The sequence below is a fragment of the Podarcis gaigeae genome (genome assembly GCF_964106915.1).
Source record: "Podarcis gaigeae genome assembly, chromosome: 13".
In the NCBI taxonomy this organism is placed as follows: Eukaryota; Metazoa; Chordata; class Lepidosauria; order Squamata; family Lacertidae; genus Podarcis; species Podarcis gaigeae.
In genome coordinates this window covers 13795231-13810460 of record NC_139689.1, presented here as the reverse complement: position 1 = coordinate 13810460, position 15230 = coordinate 13795231, and the positions used below count along the sequence as shown (strand labels likewise).

Genomic DNA, 15230 nt, shown 5'->3' with positions numbered 1-15230 from the left:
ATGATTGCATCCCATGTCCAGAGGGGAAGATTACAAACCAGGATGGTAAGGGAAAGAATTTGATTAAATGGGTCCATTTGATTGAAAGGTGTCAGGATGGCTGAGGTTAAGTTTCAAAAGAAGAAATAAGTTATTGTATGTGTGTCCCTGCCTCTTGGTGGTCATTGTCCTTCAGATATTGGTGGTAGTAGCAGTAGTAACAATAATTTATATTCAGTCCATCTGACTGGGTTGCCCCAGCCATGCTGGAAAGCTTCCAACAAATTAAAACCTCAACGACAATAAAACTTCAAACATTAAGGGCTTCCCTATATAGGGCTGCCTTCAGGTGTCTTCTAAAAGTCAGATTGTTGCTTATTTCCTTGACATCTGATGGGTGGAAATTCCCCAGGGTGGGCGCCACTACCAAGAAGGCCCTGTGCCTGGTTCCCTGTAACCTCACTTCTCGCAATGGGAAAACTGACAAAAGGCCCTCAGAGCTAAATCCCAGAGCCAGTGTGGTTAATCAAATGAGAATAAAATTGCATTGAGAGTAGCTAGGTGGTATGTGGTTCGAATCGTATGCAGACTGGTCCTTGTCACTCCTTCCGACTTACATAAGCTGCACTCAATCTCGTGTGACGATACATTCAAATATCATGAGGAGGAATGGCCCTGCCTGTGTCGATCATAGGACGACATCACTCTGAACCACATAACAGAGTACTGGACATATGTTTTATTTTGAGCTGAGCTCTTTTCTTCTCAGACAGAAAGTAAGCATTTCAGCAAGCTGGTGTTAAAGGAGCTAAGGACCATATCCTTATTTATTTCCAGATATGAATGACTGTTATAAATGCCCAGACAAAGACTATCCAAGCAAGAACCGGAATGCATGTCTACCCAAGGATATAAGCTTCTTGTCTTATGAAGAACCTTTGGGCATCAGTTTGTCGTGTTTCTCTCTTTCCCTCTCCTTGATCACTGCGCTGGTACTAGGTATATTTATGAAGCACCACAACACACCCATTGTCATTGCAAACAACCGAAACCTCACCTACACTCTGCTCATCTCTCTCCTGCTCTGCTTCCTTTGTGCATTGCTCTTCATTGGCTGACCTGAGAAGGTCACGTGTCTCCTGCGACAAACAGTTTTTGGTGTCATCTTCTCAACCGCTGTTTCATGAAATCTATGACCTAATATATTTGTTTCCCCCCAGACATGAATGACTGTCATAAATGCCCAGACAAATACTATCCAAGCAGGAACCGTGATGCATGTCTACCCAAAGATATAAGCTTCTTGTCTTATGAAGAACCTTTGGGCATCAGTTTAGCCTCATTTTCTCTTTTCCTTTCCTTAATCACAGCTCTGGTACTAGGTACATTTATGAAACACCATGACACACCCATTGTCATTGCAAACAACCGAAACCTCACCTACACTCTCCTCATCTCTCTCCTGCTCTGCTTCCTGTGTGCTTTGCTCTTCATTGGCCGACCTGACAAGGTCACGTGTCTCCTGCGACAAACAGTTTTTGGTGTCATCTTCTCAACCGCTGTTTCATGCGTCCTGGCAAAAACCTTCATGGTGGTTTTGGCCTTCATGGCTACAAAACCAGAATCCAGGATGAGGAAATGGGTGGGGAAAGGACTAGGCCACTCCATTCTCCTTTCCAGTTCCATAGTTCAAGCAGGGATATGTACTGTGTGGCTGGCAACCTCTCCCCCATACCCAGATGTGGACATGCATTCAATGACAGAAGAAATGATACTAGAATGTAAAGAGGGGTCTGTAACAATGTTTTACTGTGTCCTCATCTACATGAGTTGCCTGGCCACTGTAAGCTTTGCTGTGGCTTTCCTTGCCAGGAAGTTACTAGACAGTTTCAACGAAGCCAAGTTTATCACCTTCAGCATGTTGGTCTTCTGCAGTGTTTGGCTGTCCTTTATTCCTTCCTACCTGAGCACCAAGGGAAAATATATGGTAGCTGTGGAGATCTTCTCCATCTTAGCCTCCGGTGGTGGGTTGCCGGCTTGCATCTTCTTCCCCAAATGTTACATTGTCATTCTGAGTCCTGAGCTCAACAATAGGGAACAGCTAATAAGGAAGAAAAATTAAAGAAATGAGAAACCTGTCATCTGCTGTATTTTGTGTTTTTCTCTGTGTTTACAGTAGAATAGTTGGAAATATAAGTTCAGCTGCTCCCCTTAACAATTTTTTCTAGACTCCAAATTCCCATAGTTAAAATTTCCTTTGTAAAATTGACTTATTTGCTTTGAGGAAGACAATCATACATTTGTTGTTGTTTAGTCGTGTCCGACTCTTCGTGACCCCATGAACCAGAGCACGCCAGGCACTTCTGTCTTCCACTGCCTCCCGCAGTTTGGTCAGACTCATGTTTGTAGCTTCGAGAACACCGTCCAACCATTGTTGGAGCCAGCCAGTCAGGTGGTGCTTAGCATAGCATAGAAAAAAGACGCAATGAGGTAGCGTGTATTTTCATAATGCTGGAGAGCTGCTCCTTCCAGCCTTTCTCCTCCGGCAACTTTTTATTATCTCCTTTGTTCTCCCAGCCGCATGGCCGTTTTGCCAAAGTCTCCTGTTACCTCATCCGGTCAAGGCTTGACACTCCCCTCTCCGTATAAGGTAATCATTGCCCAGAGGAATGTCAGGGGGCCCCTGCAGTTTTTACAAGCCTCTGCCTTGGCTGGATGACTCCCACATGCCCTCTTTCTTTATTTTATTATATCGAGTGCGATAAGCGACTCTTGTAAGGGCGGGAGCGGGCCGCGGACTGGACAACTATGCAGTACTCTGGTGGTGGGTTGCTGGGTTGCATCTTCTTCCCCAAATGTTACATAATCATTCTGAGGCCTGAGCTGAACAAAAGGGAACAGCTAATAAGGAAGAAATATTAAAGAAACGTGAAACCTGTTTTCTGCTGTATTTTGTGTTTTCCTCTGTGTTTACATAGAATATTTGGAAATATAAGTTCAGCTGCTCCCTTTTATAATTTTTTCTATACTCCAAATTCCTATTGATGAAATTTCCTTTGTAAAATTAACTTATTTACTTTGAGGAAAACAATCATACATTTCCACATACATTATTCTCTTGTAGCATGTGCTGACAAGAAGACTCAAAGCAATTCTTGTCAAAATATATCCAAGTAAATCTTTATCTGTCCTTAATTCTGAATGATCAAAGTTGTCTTACAGCTTTCAACATAATAGGATCTGTGAAACTGTACAATTGTGGCCATGGAATATAGGAGTACTCATTTAGGAATTATTGTTCTGTACTGCTTACAGTCATATTTCACCATCAACCTTTCCATACCCAAGAACGTATAATTGGAAGATGATCCTCTTGAAGCAGGCCAATGGCCCATCTGGTCCAGCAGCCTGTACTCTCACTGACCAATCAGATACCTGTGGGAAACCTTCAAGCCGTACCCAACCGCAAATGCACTGTCCCAACCATTGTTTCCTGTGTCAGTGAGCTCAATAGTTTATCAATGTACCGTGAGATAACATACTCGCCATTGAATTGGGTTCCCCTCCCCACAAGATTTTTTCTGAATCATGTCTCCTTGGAGAAATTCAGAGTCCTAGCTAAGAAAATGTAAATGAATTCTGCCCTCTCATTCTTGGAAAAGATGGCAGCAAAGGACCATGCAGACCTCACTGCGCAACGCATTTGACAGATAAGTAAAGGTAAAGGGACCTCTGACCATTAGGTCCAGTAATGAACGACTCTGGTGTTGCGGTGCTCATTTCGCTTTATTGGCCGATGGAGCCGGCGTACAGCTTCCGGGTCATGTGGCCAGCATGACTAAGCCACTTCTGGCGAAGCAGAGCAGCGCATGGAAACGCTGTTTACCTTCCCGCCGGAGCAGTACCTATTTATCTACTTGCACTTTGACATGCTTTCGAAATGCTAGGTTGGCAGGAGCAGGGACCGAGCAACGGGAGCTCACTCTGTTGTGGGGATTCGAATCGCCGACCTTCTGATCGGCAAGTCCTAGGCTCTGCGGTTTAACCCACAGTGCCACCCGCATCCCGTTATTTGACAGATAGGGAGCTACAATTGGAAAGTTTTATTTCACCAATACTTGTGATGTATCAGAACACTCTATACTTAATACATATACGTATCATATATGAGACAAGTATATTGTTGGATATTCCACTGACTGTTGGCACCCTTCATCAAATGTTTGATGAGCAGATAAAATTGATTAGATCTAACCATGATGAATGGAGAATGCAAGTAAACCAGAGTAAGCCCCATTAAACCTTAAAAAAATTATTTCTGTGTGGACATCTGTGGACTATGCTTGTAAAGTATTGTCTGTAAGATTATGCCCTCCTTGCAGAAGGTCCAGGGTATTCAAGTGGAGACAGGAATGGAAGGAAGAAGGACTAATAATAATAATAATAATAATTTTATTATTTATAACCCACCCACCTGGCTGAGTTTCCGTGGCCACTTTGAGTGGCTTACAGCAGATATAAAAACACAGGCAAACATATTATTTCTTTTCTTGTTCTCTGCTTTTAATCCCCTAAAGTTTGGCTGGGAAGCCTATAGTCCTCCAGATATTGCAAGACTACAGCCCTCATCATTGCTGACCATTTTCCATACTGTCTGGGGTTGGTTGGTTTTGGAATCCCTCAACATCTGGAGTGCCACACATCCCCAACCCTTGCCCTATTGGAAGTGAAGCAGAATACATATTTAAAACATAAAATGCATAAGTTTGCAGAAGAAGTCAGAGATATCAGGCTAGAAAGTCAGGCTCAGCAACTTTAGGAATCATGACCACCCTCAGCTGCACCTGGATGAACTTTGGGGTCTGAGAGATTTCAGGAATACTTTTTCTCCCTAAGGTTTCTAGCTCATGGAGGCTGACAGAATCAAGAGAGATTTTACACAGGGCTCTATAAAAGGAGTCATACAGGAGGACCTGGAGCACCAACTCAACCTCTCAAGAATCACAGGGGCATTTGCCTTTGAGGGTTTGGACAAACATGCATTCCCAAGGCACAGGGGAAGGAGGCTGAGAGGAAGGGGACACAACTGTCACCCCCCCAATACAGCAATGAGCAGCCATTGCAGTCATGCCAAATGGCTGGTGTGAATTCAGGTCCACTCAGCCAAATTACAAGATGCTGACTGCACCATGCTACATGTTGGAGTCTTCATTGGCTACAAGGTCTTCTATTATGAGCTTCTAACGTCTAATTTCACCCATACACCACTGGTCTAATATTATCTAATGAAAGGGAAATTAAAATAACAGTTCTGAATATTTTCTTCAGCAATTTTCTTCTGCAATTCCACAGGGAATCCCGAGCATTGGATGAACAACTACACTCCTACTTGGTTATTAAAAGGGCTATAATTAATATGCTGCTCCTCAAAAATCCCTGTGTATTTTCTCTGGCCACTGGCAACATAACACAAAGGATACTACAACTTAACCAGAATTATTTAAATACTGTCTGGGATCAGCAAGTCTAATTTTGGATACTTTCATATTGTGTCCCCTCAGGAAATTAATCTACCATTTAAATGAGACAATTTTTATCTTGGAAAAACCTATTCTAGTATTGCCAGAAAAAAAACATAGTTTCTGCATAAAACAAAGAGTTGCCTTTGTATTAAGGATGGTGTTTTTAGTGTTCTTGCTGCTGGAACTGATTTCTTACAATGTATGTGAGGCTCACCTAGCAAAATGCAGGCTCCAAGGTCCACATCATCCACTTCACATGTATCATCAGCCCGGAGAGTTCCTCATTGGTGGCATTGTTTCCCATGGTGGCTTCCTCGCCTCTCCAGCAACATTCACTGAGGAACCCCCACCAGCGCTGCCTGAAGAGCTTGTGTAAGAACTAAGCCACTCATTTATTACATCCATGTAATGATCAAACCTAGAGTTGCAGCCTCAGAATAATGAGTCAGGCAGCAAATGTTTACCCTTTTATCGGGGGGAATCCACTTTAGATATGAATGGGACTTATGCCGGTGCAAAAAAAAAAGGAACAAATGTCTTATGAATTAAGAGAATATAGGAGAAATTCCCATTTCTGGATAGAGAAATGAATATAAATGTATTGAAATGTATGCATGTTTGTGTGTCTGGGAGAGGCCTTTTGAGCAGCCCATTTTGCTAGACTTTATCTGAACCACTAGACTATAAGTAAGAATTTATTTTTAAGAAACCTGTTCTGAGGCTGAATGTCCTTAGGGTTTCATTTTCTGAACTTAGACTAAGCTTTGTTTCAGCACTGAAAGGTACTTATTATGAAGTATAGAACGACCAGCACTGACTCACGAAAAGGAAGTCACTGCAGAGAGAGACCAGAGAGACCAGAGACTTTGTAAGTGTCAGAAAAAGACCTCAGACATGTAAGGGAAGACGTCCCATGAGCCCCACATTAGCAACCCCTACTCTAGATACTACTGAGTTTAAAATATTTAAAAACTTGGACAAAAGTAAGACCGGTATCCACAAATACACAAATCTAAGATGAGAAAAACTTGGCTTGCCAGTAGTACACATGGAAAGGTTCACGGGATCTGCATCAACAGAAGTATAGTGTCCTGATGAAAGGAAATAATAGTCCTGCTCTATTCTGCCTTGGTCACCTGAAGTCTGTGTCCAGTTCTGCTCACCACAATTTAAGAAGGATATTGACAAGCTGGAACATGTGCAGAGGAGGGCAACAAAGATGGTCTGGAAACCAAGCCTTATGAGGAATGGATGAGGGGTTTGGTATGTTTATCTATGATGAGACTGAGGAGAGGCATGATAGCCATTGTAAAATATATCAAGAGCTGTCACCAGGAAGATGGAACACGCTTGTTTTCTCTTGCTCCAAATCAGGGTATTCAATTTACAAGAAAGGAGATTTCAAATAAACATCAGAGAGAACCTTCTATTGGTAGGAGCTATTCAATATTGCATCAGATTGAGAGATAACCCCACTGAACTCAATATGATTAACTATTCTGTTGAGTAAAATAATACTTATTTTGAAGTTCCTGCTGATACATTTGCAACTCTCATTCTAGGGTGGTGCCTAAGGATTACCAGCACATTGTGGCCTTGGCATTTGCAGTCAAGCAGATCAACGAAGACCCTCATATCCTACCCAATATCACCTTGGGCTTCCACTTATATGACAGCTATGTCAGTGCAAGGAGCACATATCTTGCCACACTGCTGCTTTTATCCATGGTGAAGAAATTTGTCCCTAACTATATATGTAATGTTGAAAATAGTCTAACTGGGGTCATTGGGGGACTGGATTCTGAAATCTCCTTTTATGTGGCAACTATTTTGGATATCTATAAGATTCCGCAGGTAGGACACCTATGTACAATACCTCTATTAGCTTGCATAGAGGAAGAGGTTCCTCAGCATCAGTTCTGGGTGAAGATGAAATTGCAAGGAGAACCATGTACACCACCTTGAGATCCTTGGAAAAGAAGGATGGTACATAATTGTAATATAAGGAAACAAACAGACAGACAGACAAACCTGAATAAAGGGTAAGGTTGCAATACCTGAAAAAATATGTACCGTAACCTTCCCTGTCTTACACACACATTTAGATCACTTACAGTATATGCCAAAGGCCACTGATGGGAGAGTGGGCTTCTCTCTCACCAACAATTTATCATTATGCATCATTTTCAGCTTAGTTAGGAGGGTATCTGAAATGAGTTGCTGAGGGAGAGGGATAATTGCTTACTGGATAAAAGCAATGATATTTTAGGTGCCAATGGAAAAAGTAGTGAGGAGGGTATTTCAAATAAGTAGCTGGGGAAGTGGGGGAAAGGGTTACAGCTAAAAAAAACCCTTTCAATTAGGAGCCAGTACAATAACTATTCCTCTTTAGCACACCAGTCATAATTAAAGACACGGAGAGGTTATGGGAAATTGTAGATAGAATCCAGTTCCACAGGAGAAAAGTAATAGTAGATAGCAGCTGATTCACAAGTGAAATAAATGTTCATAAATAAAGTCTGAGAAGAATCAGCACAGTTTTGCTGTGTGATGGGGCATGTGCAGCATGAAGAAGAAAGATGAAGCTTCAGAGAAGAAATGTGCATCTAACCCAACTTACAATTCTGACAAAGCCAGATAATGTCCAGGAAATCTGCTGTTCGGGGCATGGTATGTTCCCCCATCCAGTTTCATCCATTGTACAAGACCCTGCCAAATTTTGCAATGACATAAAAAACTTTTGTTTGTTTTTAAGTGAAGTAGACACAATGCCCTGCTCCAGTCATCAATGTGTAAACAAGATTCATAAAAATAATATAAAACAGACAAATTTCCCTCTCCATTCATCAAATCAAAGGTTTAAAAATGAGAAAAGGGAGATGATCCCCGTTTTCAGCCCATCTGCATGTGTGTCTTTGGAAAACTGAGAGAGAGGCAAACAAACCTTGAAACTAACTAACAGGGTTTGCCTAATAATATATATGAATGCTGTGAAAGGAATCTACTTTGTCTCTTCTCTTCTTCCATTTACTTTTTAGCTCATTTATGGCTCTGCTCCGGTGATGAATGATAAAAGCCCAGGGCTTCCCTTCTACCAGATGGCAGCCTCAGAAGCCCTTCAGTATGAGGGAATTCTCTCTTTGCTTCTGCATTTCAGGTGGACGTGGATAGGAGTCATTGCAATGGACAATGACAACGGAGAAAGATTTGTGCAAACCATTTCCCCAATATTTACCAAGAGTGGTGTCTGCTTTGCATTCCTAGAAAAAGTCCCCAGTTTAAGTTTTATTTCTGAAATTGATGGAATGCTGCAACAGGGGACAAGCATAAACCATAAAATTTTTAGCAGCACAGCTAATGTAATAGTTGCCTATGGAGAATCTTACTCCATGGCAACTTTTAGATGGCTTACATACCTATCAGAACATGATGACATGACATATAATATAAAAAGTAAAGTATGGTTAACAACTTCCCAGGTTGAGTTCACTTCATTTGTCATTCAAAGGAATTGGGATTCAGGAGTATTCAGTGGTGCTATATCCTTTGAGATTCACTTCAGAAACCCACCAGGATTTCATCAGTATGTTGTGCACAGAAACCCTTCCAGCACAGATGGGGATGGTTTTATCAGGGACTTCTGGCAACAGGCCTTTGGATGTGTATTCCCAGATATGACTTCAGACAAGGTGGAGGGGAATATTTGCACTGGAGAGGAGAAGCTGGAGAACCTTCCTGGATCATTTTTTGAAATGAGCATGACAGGCCACAGTTACAGTATCCACAATGCTGTCTATGCCATGGCCCATGCTTTACATGCTATGTTCGCATCCAGACTCAGGCACAGAGGAATGGTGTATGGACGGAGAGGGAAGAATCCGAATCCACAGTTTTGGCAGGTAATCGGCTAAACATCCTCAACTGTAAGAGGCCTGTTATTCCCCAACTAGGTATGGGTTTCCACAGTGTTGTCACCTTGCTCATTCATCTCAGACATGAAAAAGTGCTTTTATGAGAGAAATTTTCAGACCACTGAGATGCCACTGCATTCACAGATAAGAAGCAGTGATAAAGGTCAAGAGAGATGTTCAGCATTCTCTGTATCCCATATACACCAAATCCTCCCTCAGATCACGTGATCATACACCACTGTGGTGTCTCCTGTGATGAAGAGGGAAAGAGGAAAAGAAGTGTGGGGCTGGGGAGATAAAGAAAGCTGTAAAAATGGGGAGAGGGAGAGAGAGGGATGTGGAAGAGAGAAAATTGGTGATCTCTCCATGCTTGGACCTGAATCCACTGACACTTGACTGAATCACCCCCACCAATTGCTGTAGGTTTTTCCTACAGGAAGAAAAAAAAATGCTCTGCCCTCCATTAGAATTGCAGCCTTTTCCAAACAATTGCCTTTTCTGTTTTCAATCTAGCTCCATCACTTTCTGAGAAGTATCTCATTTAACAATACGGCCGGAGATGTGGTCTTCATCAACCAGAATGGAGAGGTGGTATCTAGCTTAGATATTGTCAATTGGATAATATTCTCCAACCAAAGTTTGCACAGAATGAGCGTTGGGAGGATAGATCCGCAGACTTCTCGAGACCAATCATTCATCCTTGATGAAGATGCCATAACATGGCACAGTTGGTTTAATCAGGTAGGACCACATTATTAGATAATTCCAAAGAAATTCAGTATTGCCTAAACAATGATCATTCACCTGCATGTCTACTCTCTGTCTTTTAAACTGCATGATCCTGTGTAGAACATGACCAATGCATATAGAGAGCCAGTGTGGTGTAGTGGCTAAGAGCGGTAGACTCGTAATCTGGTGAACCAGGTTCGCGTCTCTGCTCCTCCACATGCAGCTGCTGGGTGACCTTGGGCCAGTCACACTTTTCTGGAGTCTCTCAGCCTCACTCACCTCACCGAGTGTTTGTTGTGGGGGAGGAAGGGAAAGGAGAATGTTAGCCACTTTGAGAATCCTTAGGGTAGTGATAAAGTGGGATATCCAATCCAAACACTTCTTCATCCAAGTACCAGATTAAAAGCCAAAAGCTTACTGCTACTGTAGAAGTCACTAACAGAATAAAGGCAAATATTTTATTTTATTATATTTATAAATATTTTATAAATATTTCTTAACAATTATAAAATACTGGGTTTTAACTGAGGAAAAGAGGATAAGCCCCAAGATTTTTCCTTTCTTGCTAAAAAGTGGGGAACTGCTATGTAATCACAACACCTACACATCCCAGAACAATAGAGGGAGTATGACATCTCTTCAAACATCACTACTACAGTGCTACCTCGGGTTAAGTATTTAATTCATTCCGGAGGTCTGTTCTTAACCTGAAACTGTTCTTAACCTGAAGCACCACTTTAGCTAATGAGGCCTCCCACTGCTGCCACACCGCCGGAGCACGATTTCTGTTCTCAACCTGAAGCATAGTACTTAACCTGAAGCACTATTTCTGGGTTAGTGGAGTCTTTAACCTGAAGCCTAAGGAACCTGAAGCTTATGTAAGCCATGGTACCACTGTACTAAAAAAATAAAACCATTTTACATATTGCTGAAGTGCTGACTCAGCTTTGCATCATAGAGAGGGGCCCAGGAACATGAAGATTTCCAAACTCATTGTTCTCTTGCTGATCCTTCTGCTCTTTCATTTACGTAATAGACTCGGCCTCTTTCTGTCTGTACTGAGACATGTCTTCCAGGATCCAGCAAGAAAGTGAAGGAGGGACAGCCACCTTGCTGCTACGATTGCATCCCATGTGCAGAGGGGAAGATTGCAAACCAGGATGGTAGGAGAAATAAATAGATTAAATAGATCCAGACTCAGCACTAATAATTGAAAGGTGTTGTAAGGACGGCTGAGTTTACTTTTCAAAAGAGATAATCTACTGCGTGTGTGATCCTGGATCATTGCCTTTCAGATAGTCTAAATATGCTAATCAAATGAGAATGACCATGCATTCAGAGTAGTTGGATGGTAGTTGGATGGTATGTGGCAAGGCCCCCAAACCAGCCCTTTGTTAGAATAGAATTCACATTGACACAAAATCTTGGTTTAAGGTTATTGGGCAAAATTTTGGGCCACAACTTTATTGATTACAGAAATTTGAGTGGTATTGGCTTTTGTATTGGCAAAGGACTGTATCAGACTCCTGCCTCCTTTGCAGGAAGTCAGTAAGTGTAAACCACCCAAAGAGGAAGCCACATCGGGGGACCCTGCCTGCATCTCTCCTCGATGTCTCCAGAGACCAGTCGAACCTTCTGTGCAGAATTAAACTCTTTGGACTACAGTGGTACCTCTGGTTACATACTTAATTCATTCCGGAGATATGTTCTTAACCTTAAACTGTTCTTAAGCTAATGGTGCCTTCTGCTGCCACTGCGCCACCGCAGAATTTCTGTCCTCATCCCAAAGCAAAGTTCTTAACCCGAGGTATTATTTCTGGGTTAGCGGAGTCTGTAACCTGAAGCGTATGTAACCTGAATTGTATGTAACCCAAGGTACCACTGTATTTTTCCCCTCATGGTTTCATGTGGTTTAGTGCCATATCCATGACATAGAGAAAGCTTAGATTCCAACAATACTACATTGCATAGCATAAAACAGTGCTAAACATGTGCTTTGAATTAAGCAGAGCTCTTTTCTTCTCAGACAGAAAATAAACATTTCACCAAATTGAAATCTATGACCTAATATATTTGTTTCCCCCCAGATATGAATGACTGTCATAAATGCCCAGACAAATACTATCCAAGCAGGAACCGTGATGCATGTCTACCCAAAGATATAAGCTTCTTGTCTTATGAAGAACCTTTGGGCATCAGTTTAGCCTCATTTTCTCTTTTCCTTTCCTTAATCACAGCTCTGGTACTAGGTACATTTATGAAACACCATGACACACCCATTGTCATTGCAAACAACCGAAACCTCACCTACACTCTCCTCATCTCTCTCCTGCTCTGCTTCCTGTGTGCATTGCTCTTCATTGGCCGACCAGAGAAGGTCACGTGTCTCCTGCGACAAACAGTTTTTGGTGTCATCTTCTCAACCGCTGTTTCATGCGTCCTGGCAAAAACCTTCATGGTGGTTTTGGCCTTCATGGCTACAAAACCAGAATCCAGGATGAGGAAATGGGTGGGGAAAGGACTAGGCCACTCCATTCTCCTTTCCTGTTCCATAGTTCAAGCAGGGATATGTACTGTGTGGCTGGCAACCTCTCCCCCATACCCAGATGTGGACATGCATTCAATGACAGAAGAAATGATACTAGAATGTAAAGAGGGGTCTGTAACAATGTTTTACTGTGTCCTCATCTACATGAGTTGCCTGGCCACTGTAAGCTTTGCTGTGGCTTTCCTTGCCAGGAAGTTACCAGACAGTTTCAACGAAGCCAAGTTTATCACCTTCAGCATGTTGGTCTTCTGCAGTGTTTGGCTGTCCTTTATTCCTTCCTACCTGAGCACCAAGGGAAAATATATGGTAGCTGTGGAGATCTTCTCCATCTTAGCCTCCGGTGGTGGGTTGCTGGGTTGCATCTTCTTCCCCAAATGTTACATAATCATTCTGAGGCCTGAGCTGAACAAAAGGGAACAGCTAATAAGGAAGAAAAATTAAAGAATTGAGAAACCTGTCATCTGCTGTATTTACAGTAAAATATTTGGAAATATAAGTTCAGCTGCTCCCTTTTACAATTTTTTCTACACTCCAAATTCCCATACTTGAAATTTCCTTTGTAAAATTCACTCATTTCCTTTGAGGAATACATTTCCACATACATTATTTTGTTGCAGCATGTGTTGACAAGAAGAATTAGAGCAATTCTTGTCAAAATATAAAAGTAAGCAAATCTGTATCTAGCCTTAATTCTCACAGCTTTCAGCATAATTGGATATGCAAAATTGTACTATTGCAGGCCACGGAATATTTGAGTATTCATTTATGGTCTGGTCTCTTGTTCTGTACTGCTCACAGTCAGATTTCATCATCAACTATCCATACTCAAGATCCTAGAAATGTAAGATGATCCTCTTGAGTTAGGCCAATGGCCCATCTTGTACGGCAGGCTGTACTCACACTGACCAACCAGATTCCTGTGGGAAATAGAAATACTTTATTATCACTGTACCACTTGTTTACAGTGAGATTAAAAATTCAAGCCATATCCAAAAGCAAATGCACTGTCTCCACCATTGTTTCCTATGCCAGTGAGTTCCATAGATTATCTATGTACTGTGAAATAATTTATCCTCCATTGAATTGGGTTACCTCCCCAGAAGATGTTGTCTGAATCAGGTCTGCTTGGTGAAATTCAGAGAACTAGATAAGAAAGTGTGAATGATTTCTGCCCTGCTGCTTGGAAAATATGGCAAGAAAGAACCATGTACAGTTCACTGTGCAAAGCATTCAACAAAGCCACAACTGAAAAGTTTTATTTTCACCAACACAAGTGATGGATTAGAACACTATATTCTTAATAGAAATATGTATTATATTTCTGGCAAGTATATTGTTGGACTTTCCCCTGACTGTTGGCATCCTTCAGCAAATGTTTAATGAGCAGATAAAATTGATTAGACCGAACCATGATGAATGGAGAATACAAGTAAACCAGAGCTTAATCAGATTGAAAGTGGAATCAAAGAGGACAGAGAAACTTCAGGTTGCATATGTATTCCCATAATGGACCTCAGATTTCTAGAATCCAGGCTTAACCTCTGAATTTATTCCTGTTATACAGTTCTTAAGGGCACAAAGCCACTGCTTTCTCCTAGTTTCTACAAGCCTACGTTGCCCGCTTGTACTCCCTTCTCTGGGAGAAAGGCCCATTAAATCTTAAAACACTTATTTCTGCGTAGACATCTGTACTGTTATACAGCAAGTTAACTATGCTTGTTAATGGGCGTCTGTAAGATTATGCCCATCCCCCTTGCAGAAGGTCCAGGTATTCAAGTGGATAAAGGAATGGAAGGAAGTAGGATTGATAATAATGATAATGATAGTAATAATTTTGTTATTTATAACCCACTCATCTGGCTGTGTTCCCCAGCCGCTTTAACACAGTAAAACATATTATTTCTTTTCTTGTTATCTGCTTTCAATCCCCCTAGAGCAGGGATGGGAAGCCTATAGCCCTCCAGATATTGCTAGACTACAGCTCTCATCATTGCTGACCATTTTCCATACTGACTGGGGTTGGTGGGTTTTGGAATCCCTCAACATCTGGAGTGCCACAAATCCCCAACCCTTGCCCTATTGGAAGTGAAGCAGAATACATATTTTAAAAATAAAATGCAGAAGTTTGCAGAAGAAGCCAGAGACATCAGCATCACTGAATGAAGGTGAACACTGACTTAAAATTAACTCAAAGGGCTGGAAAGTCAGGCTCGGCAACTTTGGGAATCCGGACCCCTCACCTGGGTGTGGATGATGCTTCAGGTTAAGAACAGTTTCAGGTTAAGAAAGGAACTCCGGAACGAATTAATTACTTAACCTGAGGTACCACTGTATGGCTTGAATTTCCTTGGTAAAATTTGCCTTTTCCTTGTGAAACTTGTAATATTATTTAGATTCCTTAATTAAAATGGGCCTGAGGAAAGCATAGTTGGAGACAACACTAAAGTTGTTGCCCTCTGTTATAGAATGACCTCTGTTTAACACACTGCAAAGACATTTCTTAGCAACAGAGCAATTCCTGTGGATATTTCTTCTAAGTCT

The 15230-nt window shown here is 41.7% G+C and overlaps 1 protein-coding gene across 1 annotated transcript; it reads left to right on the top strand.

The window, feature by feature from the left end:
* Positions 1 to 13130, top strand: LOC310829210 (vomeronasal type-2 receptor 26-like; the record flags this gene model as incomplete). The annotated part of the gene is made up of 5 exons (XM_083707447.1): positions 1 to 45; positions 8540 to 9400; positions 9926 to 10153; positions 11178 to 11304; positions 12229 to 13130. 5 exons carry the CDS (start codon positions 1 to 3, stop codon positions 13128 to 13130), a joined length of 2163 nt encoding a protein of 720 aa, XP_083563573.1.
* Between the last annotated feature and the right edge of the window lie 2100 nt (positions 13131 to 15230).